The 24,245-nt window shown below is 35.6% G+C and overlaps 1 protein-coding gene across 5 annotated transcripts in view; it reads right to left on the bottom strand.

Moving 5' to 3' along the window:
- The window catches only part of SH3GLB1 (SH3 domain containing GRB2 like, endophilin B1), a 31,995-nt gene extending 11,272 nt beyond the window's left edge, over positions 1 to 20,723 (bottom strand). For 2 of the 5 annotated variants that reach the window (XM_036890150.2, XM_036890151.2), the window contains exons 1-5: positions 20,350 to 20,649; positions 10,413 to 10,554; positions 7,687 to 7,815; positions 5,179 to 5,312; positions 3,544 to 3,636 (exon numbers count right to left, since the gene is read on the bottom strand). In XM_036890150.2, the coding sequence (XP_036746045.1) occupies positions 3,544 to 3,636; positions 5,179 to 5,312; positions 7,687 to 7,815; positions 10,413 to 10,554; positions 20,350 to 20,421 (570 nt within the window). In that variant the 5' untranslated portion in view covers positions 20,422 to 20,649. Of the gene's footprint in view, positions 1 to 112; positions 200 to 3,543; positions 3,637 to 5,178; positions 5,313 to 7,686; positions 7,816 to 10,412; positions 10,555 to 20,349 lie in introns of all 5 variants that reach the window. The other 3 variants (XM_057500392.1, XM_057500393.1, XM_057500394.1) reach the window with 3 other exon arrangements.
- Between the last annotated feature and the right edge of the window lie 3,522 nt (positions 20,724 to 24,245).

Below are 24,245 nucleotides of genomic sequence, written 5' to 3'. Positions count from 1 at the left end.
TTTTGTTAGACTAAAGAATGCATGGCTTTGACTATTATGGACTCTTACAGGTAGATAATAGCAAGAGAAGGCACTTTAATCAAGATGTAGAAAACACATTAGGCCAACAAACCTTCAGCCATTTTACATGCAGGAAGCTGAGCATGTGAGAGAAATTTACCATAATGTTATCTCCTTCAAGGCGAGTTGCGTTTAGTTGCTTAAGTGCATAGGTAAGAAACAAAGAACACATTATACCAATGAACATGGTGGAACAAGTTACTTCTGCACAATAAAGAACACACAAACAAGTATTCAAGAGCTGATGGTTCTCTACTTAACAAAACAAATTATATTTTTCTATGGAATTTCACTTCATATTGTGGTACCTATTCAATTTTTCCAAAAGATAAATTTTTCAAAGAAAAAAAACATGGTTGATGCTTGGATTTTAAATTAGAATCATTTAGGGAAAATGCATCACTTTAAAAACTGCCACAATTACCTATAATTTTTATTAAATTTTCACCTATGAAAGCCCTTCTGCCTACCCACATCTTTCCTATTCAAAGGCCATTTCTATTTTATGAATGCATGATGCCTTCAAAAACGTTTTCTTTCAATCAGCTCAGCCAGGTCTTTTGCATACCCTGAAGAAGTATGAAAGGCATGTCAATCCTTGTATTTTTATAAACTATAAAGTCTAACATGTGTACATTAAAGTAAAGGTTATTGATGGTGCTATAAATTCACTCACTATAAATTAAAAGATTTAGATACCTGTGGAAATGCTTAAGTGGGCAGAGGGACATATTTGTTATATTGTGTTACTTGAAGATACATTTTCTATCAAATCTGGATACCCAAAAGTAACAGAGGTTTAAACTGCTAAATATTAGGGAGCTTTGAAACCAGATGAGTTTTTTTTCTCCTTACAAAACACTAAAATAATTTTTTAGAATTTTACTTAACTCTAAGGTTAGGTCAGTAATATCAGTGCCTTTTAAGTTAAATGGAGAAGTTATATGTCTTTGCTTCTTTTAATATGTTTTATACTGTTTTCAAAATTACATTTTTGTTTGTTGTGAAATAGTCAAGTAGGTTTTCTCTTTTCTGCTCAATTGGTTTATTTTTGAGAATTGCCTTTGATATTGCTTTACCATTTTTCAATATGCTAGCTAAAAAAACACAATTTAGTAAAGAAGGAATACTGGACACAAGCATAAATATTTTACCGATACAGCTAAATCATCAAAGTTCAATCTACTCTACTGGACTGTGAATTGAGGGCAGCAAAGGTTTTACATGAACTCCCCTCAGACAGCCACCTTGTACAAATTTACATTTGATAAAAAGAGAATTTTAAGAAACATTACAAGAAACTAGTAAATGAATTTTTAAAAAAAGGGGCGAATATGCACAGGTGCCAAACCTTACTTGTGGAGGAATAACTAGTCACACAATGGAAATGTATAAATAAATGAAATCAAAGAGAGATATGATTAAATTCTTCAGCTGCTAACCAGAAACCAGTAAATGGGTGAAAGGAGTAAGAAAAAAGTAAACCCAAACTTCTCATGGTTTCTATTTTTCTGTATTCTTCTAGTAAGCATAAGAGAAATACAGAAAAAAAGGAACACAAAGTATAGGCATGCCTCAGGGCTTTATGTAATAAAAACTAAGAGGACTTTTCCTTTCTCAAGTATTTCAGACTTACTGCTATCAAGTTGAAGAGAAATGAGTTGGTTGTCTAGGGGGAAAGAATACAACCAAAATCAGGGAATGTGTATTATTCTCTAGACTAATATTTTTAATACTTAGCTTTAGTTAAATTATGTTTTATGTAATACATAAATTCTAGAGAAGCTGTGTATAAGCTAAATTGTTGAATAAAGTCACCTGTATAATCTTTCATTTTTATTTTAAATGTAAATCCCCATGAAAAAAAAGTTTTGTCCTCAACAATACACAGAACAGAAGAATTGTCAAGATCTTTTCTGGATATATTGAAAGGAAATATCTCTAAAAAATTATCTACTATTATATTTAGTTCTTAAATTTTAATAGCAGTGATAAAATAATTTAAAATAATCAATGGACCTTGTATACTGTTAAAACTATGAGCTTTCTGGCATTTCTCCAGGTAAGTAAGTATTATCCTTTAATAGTGTTTCTTAAAGAAAATTTTATACTGACACTTAACAGTATTCTTATTCTGTGATCATCACTGGGCACATGTGGGCATGAATAAAAAGATTCTGTTCTAGTTTGAACATTTACTTCCAAATGATCCTACTTATCAACATTTTTTTTCCTGATTATGAAATTAGTATCTTAATAATTTATATTTTACCATAAATTTACTATTAGCTTCTAGAAACTAATATCCTAATTCAGAGTCTCTTGTCATCTACATGTTCATTTTTAAAGTTCTGATTCTGCAAAAAGCCTATTTAGGGAATTTAGGCTGTTCTTGTTGATGTCATGATAAATTCTGAGGTGAAATAGCCAGTGCATTTGGAATTGATGTCCTGTCAAAGATAGCTCTTCTCCATCAGTAGTCAAAAAAGAATGTGCAAAAGGGGAACCATCTAGAAGAATATAACTCACTCTGCTCAGACAAGGTACTGGAGTAATCTCCCAGGACATCACTGCTCAATACCAAGTTATCAGTTTTAAATTTCACTCTAAACCAAGTCTCAACCTTTTCTTTCCCAAAACAAAGTGAACCACAACAGACTTCTACCAGCACTATGGTAATGTCCCATAGGGCAATGACTCTTGGTGGTAGTGAGCTGGGAACAAAAGGCAGTGGGAATGTTATGCCTCTTAACAAAACATTCCCTTAGCTCAAATTAAGAATGAACTCAAATCTGTTCAAACTTAGGAATAGAGATATATAAACAGTATAAATATTAGATTAAATGAGAAGCTGAAAAATAAAACCTTTTAAGAGAGTTATATTCATATAAAACCACTGAATGATATATTTAATATATCCCTACACAGTTTTAGAAGACTATTCTAAGGTTGATTTTATGAAAAAATATACCAGGACTTATTTACCCTGGTTTCTTCCTCTTTAAAGCAGTTACCTGAGAGTCCATGTTGCCACTGTTTGAATGGTTTTGGAACTATTCTTGGTGACAAATGCTTTAGTCAGTTTGAGTCACAAGTAGCAAGAGAGTCACACCAAATTTTTAAGCCACACTCAAGCATTCTCAAATTTGATATTCCATTTCAAATATAATAAATCTATTTCTAAAAGACATACAGGCCATCAACAGTGAGGATATTTAAAGAATATGACACAACTCTAGGAGCTCTTATAATTTTTGCTTTTTAGCAACCGGTATATTGCCAAAATAAGACTATTGCCAAGACTACTCTGCACTGATTGGGATCTATTAAGTTCTGATAAGTTTGCTTAAAAACACAAAAAATACCCTAAAATCATAATTAGTCTTAATGATAGATTACAGTTTGCATCTTATGTAAGTAAAATATTTTACAAGTCTTAAAATTATTAACCTAAAATATTTTTCTATTAAAAACACTACTTACTGAAGCTCTAGTTTCTGCAGCTTTTGCCTTTTTAAGTCTGGTTTTTGCAGCATCCAAATCTAGTCTCTTATTTTGTAATAGTTTTCTTTCTTTCTATAAATATAGGAAAGAAAAAAGAAAGGCTAATGATGTTAAAATCCAGTAAGAGGATACACATTTAAAGTATTATTCTCCATTAAACATATGAATCCTCTGATAAACAAAAATCTATGATTATAAAGTTGGCTATATAAAGTATTCAGATATCCAACTCCCCCCCTTTTTTTCTTTTACTTTTTCCAATTTTAAAATGATAGAGACATTCTAGATATCTGAGAAATCTGGTAAAGATGCACATGATGGCAGAAACAAAGTAATATCAATTCTAGTATTTTGTGATTTTGCCCCCTAGAGAACACCTGGCAGCATCTTTGTGGCTGTCACAATGGGCTGGGGCAGGGCGGACATTACTAGCATTACTGGATGGAAGACAGTAATGCTGCTGAACCCTCTACAATGCAGTATAGCTCCCATCATGAAGAAATACTTGGCTAAAAATGTCAGTAGTGCCCAGGTTGAGAAACTGTTTCAAACTCTTATGGATTATCTACAAAGTACCTAAGGTGAAGGTATGGGCCAAGGACAAAGCTCCTTGATACCCTCCATGACTACCTCAAGGATGTGGTAGGCTACACAGAAAGCAACTCTACCACTCCAAAATGGAATTTCAAATATTTATCGAATGAATAATGAATAAACAGAAGTATAGTATCTTAGAAGTCCTCATGGGAATCTCAAGCGTCTGTATAACAGGTGAGTTTATAAGAATCACTGTTTGCATTATTAATTCTTAGACAGATTTCATATATCAAATTAAGTCCTTTTGACAATCCAACCTATCTTTTAAATCATATTTCAACTTGGTGGTTTTTCCTTTGTCTCAGGCCAAATACTTTTTACCCAGAGAAAAATTCATTGTAAACATATTCAGTTTCTAGAATATTTGTTATTAATAATTTTTATAGTAAGAAATCTGCCAAGTGAAGTTTTGAAGTAGTATTTACAATAAAGAGCAGTCCTGCAAAAATCTTAGGAAAAGGATGTCCACCTAGATCTCTACTCCCCATCACTTAAAAGCAAATTAAATTTAAAAAATTGTAGACTAATGGATTAGGTTTGGTAAAGTTCATATAATATTTATTTCTTATTCTTCAGAGCAATACAACACAGCTGTTTAAAAAGAAGATAAAGACTTCTAGGGATGCAGAGAGACAGAAAGTCTAATAACCAGAAATAGAGTTCTGGTAATTAGGATTCTGGTTCCCAGATGAAATGAATAATTATATGGTTATAGTATGGTGTTATTTTTGGTCTATATTTCTAATCATTCCAGGAACTTCTTTTTAGATATTAGTGTTGGTAATGAACAATTGATGTAAAAGCATCTTAATAGCACTGACAGGGACACAAAAATGGAGGTCCTATCATCAGTCATTTTTATTTTGGTTAGTTTTGTTATCTGAACATTCACCTAGCTAGATTATTTAAATTTTCTAATCTGCTACATCTATACAGTCACTAAGAAGGCAAATTACTTATTAAAAACTGTAAGTATATATTTATTTTACTGAAAAAGGGGAACATTTTCCAACTCACAGCAATTGTTTTGTAATCTCCTTCTATAAAGTTTCTTAAAGGAGTGAGGAAGTTTAAGGCTGATGTTTGAATCAGCTCTCTGTCTGCTGTTCCAATTCGTTTCTGTGTTTCTCCACATTTAATAAGGGCATTACCTGTAAATGAAACAAGTTTTTTTTTTTTACCATTGTCTGATAATGTCAGAAAATAAAATGTCAAGTCAGCAATTTGATCTGCTTAACTAAGTTAGTTTACTTGAGTAAAAATTCAACAGTTGATTGTAATTAAGATAGTTCTATTTTAAAAGTAAATTTAAGATTATTAATACTAAATGAAAATTATATAGAGGAACTCCTTATCACAGTTAACTGTACCAATTCTACCAATGGACAAAAGAAGATGGATATACAAAAGTATTTATAGTTTCGGTTTAAATAGTGTAGCTATATTTATAAAAGTATAATGCTTAAAATATTTTAATAAGTAGATCAAGTCAAAATTTTGTCTTCTGTTCTAAAGCATGCAGTTTATCTCAGGTATCTATAATAGCATATATTTGTATCCTAAAAAAATTCCATGTTTTGTAACACATGTACTCTACTACTTATATATGACAAGTACAGTAGAAAACAGTAAAAGGGAAACACAGACGAAGGTTCTACTCTCATTTCTAGCTCCAATAAGCTATGTGGATCCTAATTCCTTCATGCTAGGATGAGATTATATCTAATTGGTAAGGAATGCAATAATATACCATAGCAGCTGAGCTCAATTTCCAGATATAGATCTACATTTGAATTACTAGCTATGTGATCACAGATAAATAACCTTTCAAAGACTTGTTTTCCTTCCTCTATCTTCAAAATGGAGATAACAGAAGAATTTACATTATAAATAAGATATAAATGCGGATTTGCTGAAATGATACATATATTGCATAGTGCTTAGCCCAGTGCCTGGAATAGTCAATTGTTAGTTGTCACCAATAGATTCACAGAGTCCAATTCTGATTATCAGGGTACAGTCAATGGAATAATAGAGGTCCAAACAGATTACACAGATTAAAAAAGGAAAAAATTCAGAAGCCTTCTGAATGTTCATACATCATTAGGCCTTCAGCTTGGTGAAAGAAAAGGGCTTGATATCCCCCGTGTACCTTATGACCCCCCAATCTAACTGTGTCTGGCACAGCAGGCAATAAAAACATCTATTTAATGTGAGGAATTTTTCTACAATAGTTAAAATTTATAAATAGAACTATAGAAATTCTAAGCATTTTCAGACTTCTCAAATAATTCTATTTTGAAGAACACAATGTACAATATTAAAAGTCATACATCTAAAAGCCAGTCAATGGATTAATGGCATATATCATTATACAGTACTTAGCTTATTTCCTAACATAAAGATAACTACTAAAACTAAGTTCATTTACTCCCAGAATTTATGGGCTATTTCATAAATCAGGACTATATATAGAAAGTCATTTAATTTACTGACCACTTCATATCCAAATAGGGACCAATTTTTTGGAAAAGTCTTAAAAAAGAGAATAATTAGCCATGAACAATTAGAAAATTAGATTTGAGGGATAATGATGTATAATTTTGAGCTTCAGAGTTATACAGTACAGCAACTAACAAGGATGGAGTAATTATAAAAGATGATTACAGAAAATCTGAAGTATATTAGGAAAATAGAAATGAAATATAATCCAAATATCCAGAGAAAACCATGTTAACTTTTTTGTGGTACTGACATTATTGGGTGATGAAAGCACAAGTGATTTGTTCAAATATTTACTATGTACCAGGTACTTTATTATAGAAATAAATAAGCCCTCAAGAAAGTTAAAAAAAATATCACAAGGAGTAGTACTACAACACAGGTATTGCAAGATTCAACTGAAGTACAAGTGAAGAATTCATAGCTTTTTAGACCTAAAAAAATCATGTGAATTCTCTGAATAACTCATTGTGGCAACAAGCACTACCCACTTGTAATCTATTGTCCCCAAATAATCACATGTCCACACGGCCCCTCCTTCAGGCAGTATGCTAAGTACACAGCATAGTGATAGCCTGAGGTTGGCAAAATCAAGGCCCCATTATCTATGGAAACATCTTCCTAGGAGGCAGACGCCTCTGACCAAGGTTTTGTTCCTTGGGGCGCTGGTGGCATAAAAATTATCCATCTTAGCATAGTATGTAGTTTCTGTCTCTTCACACCATACAAGAAGTCCCCCCTCCCCCTGCCCCCTCCTACGGTAGTGGTATGCAACCTAGTCCAGCTGGCTGTGCCTGGACCTCCTGTACGTATGTAATAGTAAACCCTCATGTCTCAGATGGTGTCTCTGGGTCTTTCTTTTGGTCTTTCAAGCATCATTCCCCAGGACTTGCCCTCTTGGGCAAGCAAACAGACTTCTGATCACACACATACACACATATTTTTAATATTAGTGATGTATCTAAGTAGTAAAGTTCTAAAAGTAAAGGTATTTCTTAGCATAACTTTTTGTCTCTTGCTTACCATAAGCTGTTCCTGGGCCAAACTCAGTCCCGGCATCAATCATATACTGTCCCAAAAGTTCTGGGTTGTTTATACGACTTGGAGCTTTTCTATCCAGTTTCTCATAAACAAATTCTTCTATCCTGGCATCTAGGAGAAAGGTTTAAAACTACCAATGATTTCAAAAGAGCAAATACTTAAAAGACTGTTTTGTTCCTCTACTAGTGATTTATCACGCTGTAAAATAAATGTTAATAAAATTAGCATACTTTCAAGTACATATCTTTATATAATTTTTAATTTATATGTTAGAGTATTATGTAGCCCTAAGAAACTTATGCTTTAGAAATCTGAAAAAATATTTTGCACTTCAATTAACATCTAGTGAAGTTGCTTTTGCCTCATTCATACACTACCTAACCTTTCTAACTCGTAATATATGTTCATAATTTCAAAATCAGGGATTTCCAGCTATGAAATCTGGATTTAAGGTACCGAGAAAAACCAGAGTCACTCACATACTACTAACACCTTTATCAGGCTTTTGCTTGCTTGCACATTGCCTCCTTCCTAGAGTCTAAATATAGGCATGGAAGTGTAAAGAATAGAACAAACCGGCTTGAAATAGTCTACATACAGAGGTCAGCAAAATCACACCTTGGCTTAACTTTGTTTAAGTATGCTTAAAGTATACAGATATGTAGATCTCTCTGAGCATGTGTTCACTTAAAAGATTTCACCATTTAAAAAATACGATTAAAATACAAGACAGAAGGTTAGAAGCAGTAATAGAATGTTAGTATAAATGGACAGGGAAAAAAGCCAGTAATATATGAGTATACACTTGGTTAGCATAGTATTTAAGAAATTCACATTTATATTGCTGCCTAACAGCAAGCTATTTGAGACGAATGAGAAAATAGCTGAAGTTTCCAGAAACAATAATTAAATAAAAATAAAAATTACAATCCAAAAAGAAGCTAAATTAAATAGATTAAATAGGTTCCTTCTAAGCACCTCACGTAATTCCTCCAGAAATGGAAGTTTCACAGTGCATGAAAGTTTTAAAATTGAGCTGAACCAGTAACAGAAACACTTCAGGAGTTGCATAAGCATTAATCATAATACATAAAATAGACTGTTTGAGTAATACCCGCTTTCGTGGAAGACTCTGGTGCAACGTCAGAAGAATTTTTAAGCAGGAATTAAAAAACCTTTAGTTAAAACCAAAATGAGTTAGTTAGAAACACAACTATTTAGAAGATGTTAAACTACATTTCAGAATTTCACTTTCTAACTATGAGAGTGATTCTTAGCTTTGCTGCCTTTCTACCTATTTGGCCAAAAGTTTAAAGCTGAATCCTATGTTGATTTCATTCAGTTAATAAAACACTTGGTATATTTTTAAAAAAGTGTTTCATTTCAATAGAGCATCAATAGATCATAATAAAATCTTAACAAAACAAACAGGCAATTACAATGCAATATATATTTCTGAAAAACCCTAGGTTCTGGAAAATCGTACACTAAAAATAACAGGGCTTATAGGAAAAAGAAGGTTGGGGCTTACCACTAAAATCTCTCTAACTTTATAATCAGAGCACAAACAAAAAACAAAAACAAAAAAGACTTCTGTTACTTCTTCAGACTTAAAACACTAATGTAAAATTTTATTATGAGCCATTGTCATTTCTTTATACTGCTGCCATCCCCCTACTTATCAGTCTTGTACGATGAGCTCATTTGCCATTCAGAAAAAAATGTTGTAGAACAGATTATATATAAGGAACTCTGGACAGAGCAAGAAACAAGAGGAAAAATGTCTACTTTTTTTTTTTAAAGGTGCCAAGGTATATTATTTAAGTAGTCTTAAATAAATAAGAAGCAACACATGATATCCAAAGACAACAGGCCTCATTCAAAGCATAAAAGGCCTATTTTAAAAGGTTACCACAATTTAAAATGGAACAAAATTACTAGTATTTTATATAGTGCTTGTGGTTTATGTAATAACAACAAAGTTTAAGGCTTGGAACTTTAAGTTAGTGTAAAAGTAAGTTTATGCCTTTCACAACAGGGTCCTAATAACACTGGGGAAAAGCGGGGCGGAGAGCACGCATTGTTGCCTTTATCCTATGTAAAGCTCTTAGTGAAAAGACTGGGTGTCAATAGACCTGGTTCTAGTTCAAGTTCCACTTTTAATTAGCTATGCTACACTGTACAAAATGTCAAGTAATGAGTTTCAACATATAAAGAGTTATTGTATACCTTATTTGCAAGTATTGAGCTGGGTGATCTGAAAACCTCAGAGTTGTCTAAAAATCAAAAATGGAATAATTTATGTAAAACTTAACAAAAACATAAATAATTAGTAATTATAAGTTTCTATATAATTTTCCCTTAATTACTTAGGGACAATTCTCTTCTGGATGAAAAGGGGAGATCAATTTATTTTGACAGTCCTTCATAACTCTTAAAATTCAAGTCACTGCCTGAAATTGAGTTTTCAAAAGTATTCTATAAAGGCCTGAAAAACATTGTCAGTTTGTTAGGTGGTACACAAAGAAGTGTATCACCCTCTTCTTCACCATAAAAGCGCATAAGAAAGTTATCATAGACCTCAAAGTCATAAACCGAAAAGCTGTTTTCTAACAGCTATTAAAACTTTTTTTTTAGCATTAAAAAAACCTACTATCAATACCTTTTAATTAGTCAATAGAGTAGACAAAAGGTAAAATGTCTCTTACTCGGATTTGGCTGTAGTAACACTTCAGTTTGCTTCATTATTTTTTCTGTCCATATTTTGGTACATTCAGCTTTGCTAAGGAGGTTTTCTAAGTGAGCATCCAATTCTGTCTTCTCTGCCTGGCCAAGCTTTTCTTCTGTGAACTGTTATTGATAATAAAAAAAATTAATATACTCAAATACATTTCAGGAACCTGTATCAATCATTAAAAAGAAAATGTAAATCCAATCTTGAACATACAGTAATTGAAAACCACTTCATATGAACACTATTACTTTTGCCATTCTGGTAAATTATCCATACTTCTGTATGGCACTTAAGATGACCTTATATATAGTTAAACATATCCTTAGTTTTGCTAAAATGTATGGTGTGAATTCTATAGAAAATCTAGCATACTGCCAGGTATATAAGTTTTATAAATATCTCTTACAAATAAAGGTAGGATAGCATAATGATAAGGATGTAAGAGCTTTGATTCGGTTGGTTTTGAATTCAAATCCTGCCTGTGCTGCTCACTGCATGACCTGGCAAGCTTTTTAATGTTTTCTTCTAAGGTATCCTCTATGTTATAAGAGAGATAATATGTATCTATAATGTTTTGAAAAATTTAAGAATATGTATGTAAACCATTTTGTTCAATGCCTGGTAGTTATTATTTTGAATTTAAAAAGGGCTGTTTGTATTAATATGGTTTTATATTTTTGATATTTTAATCACACCTAGTAGATAGGCTTTTATGGTTATGTTCTGGGAAACTAGCATTTAAGTTGTTTCTTCAGGGTATGTTCGCACAACTGATTTATAAACTAACTTTTGGAACATACCCTATTCATACTATGGTGGCATCTTTTAAAGAGCATATAGTTAAATATACTCAACATCATTTTTTTATTACCTTGAGTGTGATGGTTTCAGAGGAAAGTCAGCACTGCCCATACAGTAACAAAGAAGTAAAAAGATTTCTCGTACATTTTATGGAGACTTCTGAAGACTTTAATTAAATACTAGAAGTGATGACTCAGGCTGCTTATCATGTATAATTTTCCTCTAGAATATGTGGCTTTCCCCCATCACAATACAAGTATAACACTAGCACTGATTTCATGCTTGTTAGTTGACTCATTTCTGGCTAACAGAAGTGTTCACCTTGCTTTTTTCCCTCTCATTTCTTAAAATATCTTCGGTTGCTCCATTTTTGGTTTAATACTTTCAACTGATTATGAGTTAACACTTTTAGCTGAAAAGTCCCCTAGAATGTTATTATTATATTTCTGCTTACAACCCCCACTGAAGTCTTCTTCAGGAGTTAGAAATAACAGCTTTAATAGCTTTGTAAAGCTTAAGTCTTTTTGAGACTGGCCAGTAGTCAAGCCCTGACCTAATGGGTGGAACTGGGAACAGCAGTTCCAAAACTATTGTGTAAGCCCATAAAACTTGCAGTGTACTGTAACTGAGTATAGGAGAGGCACTGGACAAAAAGATCAAACCCTTGATCCCAAAGTCAGTTGCAATCTCATTTTTAAGAGAGAACCCTGGTGTTCTCCATAGATCCCTGAAGAATCTAAGCAACAGACTCCTGCAAAGGTATACATTAGACTTTTACATGTTCAAAGTTTTCCTCTTAATGGTTAAATAAATTATCTCCCCAGTAAAGCGTTAACAGGAGGGAAAGAAAGAGAATACATCCAGGTGATATCATCTATAAAGGATGATTTTCCAGTAGAGAAATATTCTACACTCAACACATTAATAAACAGCCATTCCTTCAAAAAATATCATTAAGCATCTACATTTATGCTAGGCACTATTCTAAGCATATGGGTTTCAGGAGCCAAAAAAACCAGACAGGGTTTCTGCTCTTAGGAAGCTTACATTTTAATGAGGAATACACACAATAAACCAAGTAAAAAAAGAACAACATGGGTAGGCCTATTGTTTCTTGTGTGAGTGACTGAATAATTGAGCAAATAAAGAATTCAAGTGTATTCAAGTGAATTCAATGGAAGAATGCATTCGGCAGGGAAGACCAGGTAGCAAGAGAATCAGGGAAGGCTTCATATGGGGATGGATATGCAACTTGGGCCTGAAGTGGAAGCAGGGGTTTGAGGAGTGTTAAGATGTAGGTGGTCAGAGAAATAGCTTCTCTGAGCAGGTAACAACTGATCTGAAACCAAACAATAAAAAAGGAGCTATGTAAAGATTTAAGGAAGACTAGAGAGTCCTCTGAAATTTATCTTCCAGTTGCATTTCTACCACCTTCATGTATATTAAAATTTTTTTGTAGAGGTCCTTAATTTATATTTAATAACCAAGAACAGATTAATATAACAATAAAAAGATCCATAATTTAAAAATCAGTATTTACCAGGTCAGTCTTTGTGCAAGGCACTCTGCTAAGAACTAAAAGACACGGTTTCCATTATAGGAAAGCTAAATGAAAAAAAATTATCTGAACAGTATAAACCTATAGGCCTACTTTTTTTCAGTACATAAAATCATGTTAAAATTCATCTAAGAGATGTTTTAGAAACACACTGGAATTAAGGGTACAGGCTAGAAATTACTAAAAAATATTTATAAATAGTGATTAAAGAAATAGTCACTGAAATTTATCTGATACAAGTTAAGTTTCTGGACAAGTTTCCTCCCAACAATATTTCAAAGAACCAACTAGAAAATAAATTATTTGGAAGATAAAGTATTTTAATCTTCAGGTCAAAAGGCCTGTTTGCTTAATTAATTATCTTCTTTGTGATTCTTCGTGGCACTACCTTAGAGGCATCTTTATTTTTTAGTGAAAAGAAGACAAAGGGTGTGAAAGTGTAATAGAGCAAAGTTGAGCATTTGCAACAAGTCAGTGATTTGTACAAGTTTGAGCAAGAAATAAAATATGTAAACTGACCTACTAAATAAGATTCTACAGTGAATACTTTTTTACTATTTTAGTTCAAAAGGGTGAAAAACAAAAACAAAAAGCAGCATAAGGAACACTTAAAGTATGACAAGTGAGATAAGGAGTAAAGAAAATCTGTTTAGAAAATAGCAGTTCTGAAGGAAGGCCTTCAGAAGCAATTTATTTAAATACCAGTAATAAATTCTATCTCATGTTTACTCACATTTCCTGAGAGAGAATATTGTTATTTTTTTACTCTACCAATATCTGTGCTTCACATTTCAGTACATTATATATGGTTTTGTTTTATCTTCTAATTTGTTTAATTTCTCTTTTCTCAGTAAGATCATTTATTAGACCTTTTTATACTTCCGTATTCTCAACAGTATCAGGGCTTAGTTTATGTTATAAAATGCCATCTATTAAGCTGTGCATATACTCAAAAAATCTTGTTATGTAGGTAAGAGTAATAATTTTAGTGATGAAGCTGAGGCTCAGAATGGTTAAACAATTTGCCCAAGGTGTCAGTGTTGGGATTTAATCTCACATCTATTTGAGTTAGTCTTATACTTTACTACCCTTCCAGTAAATACTTGCTAATTTTAAGAAGTTAATATAGTCTATCACGATAATCCAACATATTCTGTGTTTCCAGGCCTCTGTTTGTTCTAACCAGCACTCTGGTTAGCTGTATTGTACAGCCAAACTCTGCTTCCTACATGATATTTAATAATCACCAAATTAAAGGTAACTTTAATCCTATGTAGAATGAACAAATAAAGGGGGGGTACATAAGAACATTGCTAATGTTATTATCATACATTAAGCTCAAATTATAAAGATAAATTTTGTTACTTAAATGTGTAATTGTAAGAGACAGTATTTCCCATGATCTTACCATTGTGGGAGCTTAAGGATTTTTTTCACTGTTAATCAGAAGGTATGACATATTAAGATGAAAGAGTACAATATTTAATACATACATTTTTCTCTAAAGCATTTTTAAGTGCAAGTTTCCGCCCAATAATATTTCAAAGAACCAACTAGAAAATGATGAGTTTTATCAAATAAATTAAGGAGGTTTAAATTATTATCAAAAATATTTATGAAGAATACATTTCTTCTACTGTATGGGAGATGTATAATCAGCACATAACATGGTTCTTGCTCTCAAGGATTTTATGAACTTAAAAATACCCAAACACAAACATACAATTATAATAATAGTACCCTTTTCAGAAGGACAAAAGCTTATTGTTTCTTAAAAAAAACCACCTTTCCTAATTACCAAAAATTATAAGCTCTACCCTTACATTTTTAATTTTCAATATCTTTAAGTCCAAAGTTACTGTTGACTTTGTAGTCTCTTGAAGATGATAGTTAGAAATTATAGTTGGTTTTAAGCATATATTTTAATCACCGTATAGCAGTACTATTTAATAATTAAAAACTTGTGAAAACCCACATGAAAATCAGAATGTGAACTAACTGTAACAAATCCAAACCTAACATTCTCTAAAAGGTAATTTGATGTACAATTCTTTCATAATATTCCATTAGTAATACAATAAAATGACATGAGAGTAGGAAGTTTAACCTTCTCTCTAAATACTGTTTTAAGGAAAAGACTGTCCTTGAGTCAGGTACACTATGCCAGGCACTATAATCCTTCCTTTATTACGGTATAGGCATGTAGCCTCTGGAGCCTGGATTCTATACCCTGCTTTAGTAGAAAGAAAAAAGGACTATAAGTAAAACGGCTGTGTGGTCCAAGATATCTATTTAATAAAAACTCTAACCACTAATTCTTTGGGTAAAGTAGTATTTTAAAAGTAACCTTCTTGGAAGAAAATGTATAATACAAGTTCTGAATATAATGTATTAGTACATTGTAAAGTAAATCCCTCTCAACTGGTTTTCAACTTAGGCTGCTCTTTGGAATTACTTGGGGGAGCTTTCAAAAACACTTATGCCAAATTTAACCCAAAAGATTCTAATTTATCTGGAATGAGAGGCAGCCTATGAAGATTCCTCATGTAATTTTAAGTGCAGCTAAGACTGAGAACCACTTATTCTAAGTTCCTATGTAACTATTTTAACATCAAATTGACCTTCTTTCTAGTAGTTAACGATCAACACAAACAGCATCAAAGGATGTGAACACAAGTTTTGGGTAACACTAAATATGCAGTTTTTACATAATAACAGAATGTATGGGCTTTGAGTGTTATATTTATTAGAATTTGAGAAAAATGGTAACGTTATTGCAGTTTAAATTCTATAAAGGAAAAGGGATTTCAGAAGGGCTTGAGAGAGAGTGTTTAGCCAAGTTGGAACTTCCTCCAGAAGCTAGTTGAGGACAGCATCAGAGTCATCTTCACACCTCCAACTTAGATGCACCATTACACTTGCTAAATTAAATGGGATATCAAGACCATGCTTGCAACTAAAATTTAAGACTTTTTTCCCCTTCAGAAAAAAGCCAGCATTCATGAAGTTCACAGTGTAATTTCAATAGTTCAAAGGAAATGTTAGAAAATTAAAATGAATGCCTTAATTTAGTTTGAAAATATTTTTAAAGAAGGTATATGCTCTTATTTTTAAGATAGTGAGGCAAAGTTTTGCTTCACAATTAACTGAGTTACAAATGTGCCCACTTTTCAAATAAAATATGAGAACAATAATGCACAAAATTGTTATTTACTACAAAGAATAAAAGATTTAATTATAACAAGTTGGGACCAAACTATGAAATCTTTGAAGGCAGCAACTGGATCTCATTCATCTTTGTCTCCTTCATTGCCAAGTACCTGGGGGTACTTAATAAATGTCTGTTGAATTAAACAGTTTATTACTTTAGAGAGGCATTAATCAGCTTCAAGGTCAGGAGATAAAATTTTAGAAAAATATTAATGAAAATGGCAAAATTATTTAACATGCTAAATGATTCAAAGAGTAAACTTTGTATATGGATATTACCTTACATTGCTAAAATAACATAAAAAAATTAAAAAGAACCCTGTTGGATGTTGTGAGAGGTAATATGAAATAAAGAGTTGATTCCTTAGGACATAAAATCTTATTAAAGATGTGAAAGCCATAAAGTAATAGAATTTAAGCATTCCAAGGGACTTTACATAACAGTTCATCAGAAGAAAAATGCCACATAATCATATAGAATTGGAAAATGACACAGGATTTCACATTAAGCTCCTGTGGTCTGAGATGGACTTTAAGTTGTATCTTGGGAGAAGGAAAGACAACAGAGAGGTGGCAGAGGGCATCCAAGATGAGTTTAACTGTACAAACAAAAGTCTATAGAGTTAGAAAAGTACAATATACTTTAGAAATAAAAAAAGTAATTTGATAAGAATGCTGTCTTTATATGATTGAGAGAAAAGAGGCTGGAAGGGAGTATTTTATGCTCAACTAAGTAGTTTGAACCTAAATGATAGATTCTAAGAACTAATAAAGGTATGTTAGGATACTTAATTAGTAAGGTAACAATTTATTGAGGATAAATTAAGTAAAGCTTTTGTATTCTACTGTTTTGAGGGAGTAAGAACAACAAAAGCACCCAAATGGACTGCTAAATAAGGAATGAATATTCCTATTCATTTATACATTTTACTTTAATATTCTTCTTGAAGTACCATGGCATATAAACAAATTTTAGAAGAGAGTGGAAAGATGAGACAAATTTATATGCTTTTACTTTTTTAAAAACAGGGAACATGTTTCATTTTCAACTTAAAATTTTTTAAGTAAAATGAAAAAGTGCATGGCCATTGGGCAACCAAAAAATGGCCTGTTCTGTAAGGTATGATTTGATTTCAATAGAAATTTGTCGTGAGTAACTGGCATAGCTCTATGCTATTTTCAGTATGAAAGTTGGCATTTTGGCACTATACTTATGTCAACTCAATTTGGAGTTGGAACTCAGTAACTGACTAAATACTGAAATGACAAAGCAGTGTTTTGTTGAAAATTACCACACAACATTCCAAATTTCACATTACACTTTGGAACCATCTTTTTTTCTTACGTATATTATTTTAAAAAGTATTGTGGAAAATGTCAAATATATGATTATAATGGTATAATGAACCCTCATGGACCCACAATCCAGCTTCAAAAACTATTAGCATTCTGCCAGAGTTGTTTCAACCGCACCCCTTTACTTCATGGAGTTTTCACACAGAAGAAATGAGAAAAATCTATTTCAATTACTTTTTAGAAGTCAAATTTACATAATCACTTAGCTATTACCATATATAAAGGCGGTTAATAACATCTAACTCGCATACTTACAGAAAGGACTGGATAGAATAGCTCAAATGCCTAGCAAAATGTTTTGTTTGGCAAAGTTTTTTCACAATACAGTTAGCTATTACCTTGCTCTAGTTCTACCATTCTTTGGCCAAAAACCGAAATAATTTAAAGCAATTCTGCCATATTATAATTTATACATTAATATTTCAGAATACGCCTCTAACAGATACAGATTTAATATAAGAAGACACACTAGAGAAGCTCATTCCTCCTGAAATTTTACCCTTGTTAGTAAATGGCTCATGACAAAACCTCAGAGTCATCCTTGACTCATCATTCTCCCTCACCCCAGAATCTGATAGGCAATACTGGATAGGCTCTGAACCTCACCTGCTGTCACTCGAAGTTCACATCACATTTTGCCTATTGATGGCCACAGCTCCCTAACTGGTCTCCCTAGTGCTCCTGCGACCTCGGAGTCTTCGCATTTGTTCCCTCTGCCTGAATGCTTTTACTTCCTTGACGTCTCTTCAAATTCGATCCTACTGGAAAGGCTTGTCCTGACCACCGTATCTATACAACATGTTAACGTCTTCTACCCCTGACATTAACCTATCCCCTGTGGCCTTTTTCTCCATTACCACCTGATGTATTTACGAGTCTGTCCTCTCCTGCTAAATTGTAAACCCTGAAAGGGCAGATATTTGGTTAATTCACTGCTACTATCAACAGTATCCAAAATAGCAGTGACAAGAAGACACAGAGTAGGCACTTAAGTATTTAAGACTGAAAATTATTTGACAGCTAACAGATTAGGATATTTAAAAAATTTTTTCTACAGTATTTGAAACAATGAGTTATCAAAATTCATCCAGAAAGTGTATCATTTGGGAGCTGTGCCAGACTTATTTTTAAAATCAAGCCTGACAATTTAAATCAAATTCTAGTATATATGCACTATTTAAGCAGTATGGATTATACCTGAAAATATACCTAACTGTATTTAATAGAGTGGCATTACAGTTTCAAATCTGTATTCAAACCTAGAATAAAAGGAAATCAGCACCAAAAACAAAGAATCCCAAACTCTGGCTCTCCTGCAGTCAATATTAAATCTCACAAACCAAAATTATTTTCACACCCTCAATCACTCATTCTTCCTGCCCTTTGTCTTTGAACTATGACAAGGGGGCTAATTTACATCAAGAAATTATTTTAACTATAAAGTTCAATGTCTTTACAATATACTTCTTATTTCATTGGAGGAGGTGGGGAAAACATTAAGGCAGCTAGCTTATTATTCACCATGCAGATTTTGGAACTTGGAAGTCAAGACTTCTCATCCATTAAGTGTTAGTTGCTTAAATGCTGTTGAAATGCTCAGATTGTACTAGACGATCTTTAGGTCTCTCTAGGCTGTAACATTCTATTAATATATATATATATATACTAAACTTGGCAATGGTTGTCCAAGACACAGCTTCTAGTAAGCATTTGGCTATTTATTAGTCGTGCAAGTTAAGCACATTACTTACCTCTCTGAGGCTACTTACTTATATATAAAAGGGGGTTAATGACATCTATCTGGCAAACTTACAGAGAGGACTGGAGATAATAGCTCAAATGCCTAGCAAAATGTTTTGTTTGACATGGTTTTTTCACAATACAGTTAGCCATTACCTTGCTCTAGTTCTACCATTCTTTTGCCAAGAATTGTGCAATTTAAGATCAACTATGCCAATAAAATTGGGGTAGAGAAGAAAAGGAAAGCAATAGAGCAATACAACTGATTTACATTTCAGTGTCGATACAGAATGTAGATTAGAAAACTATTTTTGTTTTTACAAAAGAGAACGTTGCTGCTACAGTGTGTCATTAACTTCTACACCAGATTGTTTATAATCTATGTTGTGGTGAAATTTACATCTGCTCCTGGATTTAACTGAGTTGGCATCATGTAGGTGACGACTGTAGAAAACTGTCCCCTAGTAGTGACATTTCCTAGACTGCAAGATACCGCAACATAAATTTCCCCTTCCAATGTAGCCGAAATGTTCACTGTGACTATAGGCCTAACACGATTCTCCCCCGTCTCCCTCTCTCCTTGCCGTGCTGCCGATGCTTCCCATTTTGAGAATGGGTGAGAATCCCCAAATTCCAGGTTTCCCGTGGCCTTGGCACAGTCTGGACGCCAACCGGCGATCTCCATTTCTCCCGCAGACTGCCAAGCCCAGGACCGTCCTTTCAGGGAGGGGGGGCGGGCAGGAGGGAAACTGTGTTGGCAGCTCTTTGGGTTGAGGGGCAGGAAAAGGAAACTTCCTTCTTGGACTCAACAGGGAGGGTGAGAGGGACCGAAGGGAAGGGTGGGGGTGGTGCAAGAATGGCCCATCTGTCGGTCACCCCGTGGGGCTTGCAAGGCCTCCACCGCAGCGGGAGGAGGTCACACGAGCCCTGGCGTCGTGGGTCAGGAAGGTGGACGGTGCTGCGCCTCCGCCCAAGGCCGACCTCAAGGTGTCTCCCAGGGGCAGGAGGAACACCGGCCCCATCCTCACCCCGCTTCCGGGGCAGCGGCGGTTGGGCAGGAGCGAGACAGACAACGGCCGCCGAGCTCGGAGGGGCACCAGGCCGCGCCCACAAGCCGGCTCTGGGGCCGCAGGAGGCCGGGGGTTCGCGGGCCGCTGAGGGATGGCGGCGCCGCCGCCTCGGGCCGGGCGCTCGGCTGCCCTTCCTGGGTTCCCGCCGCGCCACCGCCCTTTCCCCACCGCGGTACCTGCACGGCACGACTGAGGAAGGTGCCCGCGTCGGCCGCCAGCTTCTTCACGTTGAAGTCCATGATGTTCATCCTAGGCGGCAGCCGAGCGGAGCCGCCGGCGGACCTACCGGGGAGGCGGCGGCGCCCGGCCGGAGTGGCGGAGGTAGACGCGGTGGGTGTAGGGAGGAGGCTCCAGCCCCGCCGCCGCAGCTGTCGTTTCCGCGAAGGCGGGGCCAGAGGGTGGGGCGAGGGGCGAGAACGGGCGCTTAGGAGGCGGCCGCGCGCCCAGGCGGCGGCTGTCGAGACCTAGGGCGGTTTCGCTGGCAGCGCCGCGCGAACGTCCGCGCAGGCCGCGGTTGGCAAGCCGAAGGCTGACGGACCGGCTATCAGGCCGACCCAGGCCGAGAACCAGTCCGAGGAAAAGAGCTCCCCGCCCGGGGCGGAGCCTTTATGGAGGTCATTGCGGAACAGCGACCCCTTCAGGACCTCTGCAGCCCAGCGCCCAAGCGCGCCGCGAGCTCGGCTAGTTCTGCCCGGGGGAGGGTCGCGTTCGCAGCCGACGGTCGCTGCGGCGCTGCAGCGCGTTTGCTGTTAAACGCCCCTGAGAACCCAGAGCAGAGACAACCCAAGTCACCCTTTTTAAGAGAAAATATGGAAATTGTGGCAGAAAATCACAATAGCTTTGAAATTGGAACCAACATTTTGTAGTATCCACGCCCCGCTGGATCCCTGACGCCCTGATGGCACTTTTGTAGATCGAACGTTTGTGGAGTAGGGTTGAATGTATTGTCCCTACCGAGCCTGGCGTTCATTTATTCAGCATTATTAAGCGTCTGTGTAGCAGACTGAATCAGGGGCCGGAGATAATCATGCTGAACAAGACTCTGTCCCTGCCCTCAAGAAGTTCTCAGTTCCGTTACTTGGCAGCCTTGGGGGACTTGTCCACTCCCACCAGAAGCTCTATGACTATTTGCTGCTTCAGGGACTTTGTTACTGCCTTATGGCAGCCTGCACACGCTCGCTTACAGGGTCAACACTAGGCCTACTGTGTGCAAAGTACAGTGCCCAGGACACAGCGCCAGGTGGAAGACACAAAGTATAAGATGGTGAGTGAGAGAGAATAACCCTTAAGCGTTTAGTGTGGTGAATTTTATTAACTAATGAGAATATGATGTGAAGTCTGTTCAAAGACCCATATTCTGAGTAACTTAAGCAGTTTTCATGAAATAGCCTATGCTTGAACTAAGTTGAAATGGACAGCGTGGGGGGAGAGACGTTAGTATTTTTTATGTATTTTTGTGTCCTATGCCCTTTTCTTACATTAGGGCTGGGAAAATGCAGGCCCAGCAGGCAGTGAAATGAGCTTACATGCATGCTTTAGGGTTTTACTCAAACAGCAGTCACAGAAGTAGCAGCTGTTGTTAAAGGCTGAGAGATTAGCTCTTAAAAGCATTATAAGAAACGGCAGTTAACATGTAAGTATTTGTGTTGTTTTATTCTTTGTGGTGGTGACAGAAAGAACCTCTTCTTTCTAAAGTAACTGCAACACAATGAGTCTACTCGACCGGAAGTACTCCATGGATCTTTCGTCTCAACCTGTTTTATCCAGAAATAAGGAAAAAGAAATATATAATTAGGTATCTTGTTTTTCACTTATCGTTCATTTTAGATTTTCATGTGGAAAAGCACTTACTCTCTTTGCAGATGTCTGTCTTCACATTAAGTATATTTGCCATAATCTATATGCATGTCCGGAAAAGGATCACAACACCGAGTCCACCATTTCAGGAAAAAACTCTGGATTCTTTTCCTTGAATATGTAGATACTACCAACTTGAAAAAAACATCTTCACTTCTTCCTGTTGAGTCCTCTATAGCTGTTTTGTTGTTTGTTTCACTGACAAATTCATAAGACTAGTGCATTGCCTCTACTTCCTTACCATCCATTTCTTGCCTAATTCCGTTCAGTTGGCTTCTACTTCTGTAACTATACCTAACCAGCATTCTTGAGGTTATCTTCTGGTAAACAGGAATTGAATAAGTAGTTGTAAGTGTGATGAAATGCTAAGGAGGAATTCAGAGCACTCTTAAAAACTCATCTCCAGCCTGTAACTAATCTGAACTCTGATTGGGATGCTTGGTCTTTCTGTCAGGGCTTCAAATCACCTTTTCTGTCCCCTATACTAACTTCTTACTCTAGTAGTACAAGGTATTAGGAAGGCTGTCTTTTAAAGCTCATGCAGTGTTCCCTCCACCCTTCTGACCTATTCCCAGATTAGTGTTTTCTCTGTTCGTGCTCTAAGCTGCCAACCATTGTTAGGGAAAATTGCATGACCTTGTAGATGGATGCTACTACCAATGCATGATCACCAACTTCCATAGAACCTTTGTAACTACCTAGAAATGCTTTTACTTCTTCCTAATCAACTCCGTTTTACACTATCTGTAGCTCTTACAGCAAAACTTTGTTACTTTTCTTAAGATCCTTACCTTATTCTCATATACCCTTATGCTTTGCCTTTGATACTTTTTCTTTACAGAGAAACTAGAAATCATCAATCTATTTTGTAGGATCTCTTTCATCCAAATTCCCTTACTTCCACCTCTTATTCTTCTCTACACTCCAGTCCCCATTTTTGCTAAATATTTCCAAGGAAAAGGTATACAGTTCTGAGTGGAGCTACTATTCTCTTAATTTTGGCTGTACATTAGCATTACCTGGAAAGCTTAATGTGGCTCTGGGAGGAAGGGAGTTCCCCATCTAAAGCAAGTTCCTCACGAATATGATAAGAGCAAAGGAAAACAAGGGCAAGCGGTTGAAAATGAAAGGGTTTTTTATTCTCACAGCTGTCTCCCTCTCCTATGGCACTCTGCTCCGAACCCTGGCCTCTAGGCTCTCTCTCTCAGTGCACTCCAGTCCCTTTCACTTGACTCTCCTACCCAGCTCCTTCTCTCTGGTAATGGGCATTCACTCCGCTTCCACCTGCCGGCCTTTAGGAGCAACTCTGTGGGTGGGTCCCTGGTGACTGGCAGGTGCCTGACCAATTATGTACCAGGAACAGAGGGGAGGAGAATGGCAGTTGCTCTCCACCCCTTACCCCAGACTGGCTATCCTGTGATCAGCCCTCTGCCACTGGGAAACACCACACTCATGTGCAAACAGGCTCTTACGTGTACACAACAGGCACTATCAAGGCCAGGCAGGAATCCTGGTTAGAAAGTTCCATTTACACCACACTTAAGCAACTACTAATGCCTAGACCCCACTGCCAGGGTGTGGACTGAGCATTGGCATGTTTAGAGGTATCCCCAGGTGATTCTAATGTGTCGTCAAGGTTGAAAATGAACCTATTATCCATCAGCCTTTACTCTTAGCCCACATATAGATTCCATTTCACTTATGGATTAAGTTCTTCAAAAGCAGCAACCATTTCTTACTCATTTTTATATTTTTTTATGGTACAAAATACTGGCAACATAGTAGAGTCTCAAATAACTTGTTAAATGAATAAAGTAATTAAATCAAGATGTATACAGTTCTTTTGTGACCTCCTCCTCCCCAACCATAATTTCCAACTCCAGATTTAGTATTTGCACTGCTGAGCCAGTTGTAATTTGCTTTTCTTCTTGGGTTTCCTATAATGGTAAATTGAATTAAATGCACCAAGTCACCTAAGATAGAATTTTTACTTTGCTTTGACTTTTTCCTCTTACTTCCCATTTCTGATTAATCAAGTCCTGACATTTTTTCTGTTTCTAATCTTTATCTTATTTTTTATTTTTAAATTGAGATATGATAACATTAGTTTCAAATGTACAACATAATGGTTTGCTATTTGTATATATTGTGAAATGATTACCACAGTATGTCTAGTTAACATCCTCATCTTACATAGTTATACAATTTTTTTCTT

This window comes from Manis pentadactyla, chromosome 4, assembly GCF_030020395.1.
Source record: "Manis pentadactyla isolate mManPen7 chromosome 4, mManPen7.hap1, whole genome shotgun sequence".
Classification (NCBI taxonomy): Eukaryota; Metazoa; Chordata; class Mammalia; order Pholidota; family Manidae; genus Manis; species Manis pentadactyla.
The sequence above is the reverse complement of the archived record's forward strand: the minus strand, read 5'-3'. Positions and strand labels throughout refer to the sequence as shown.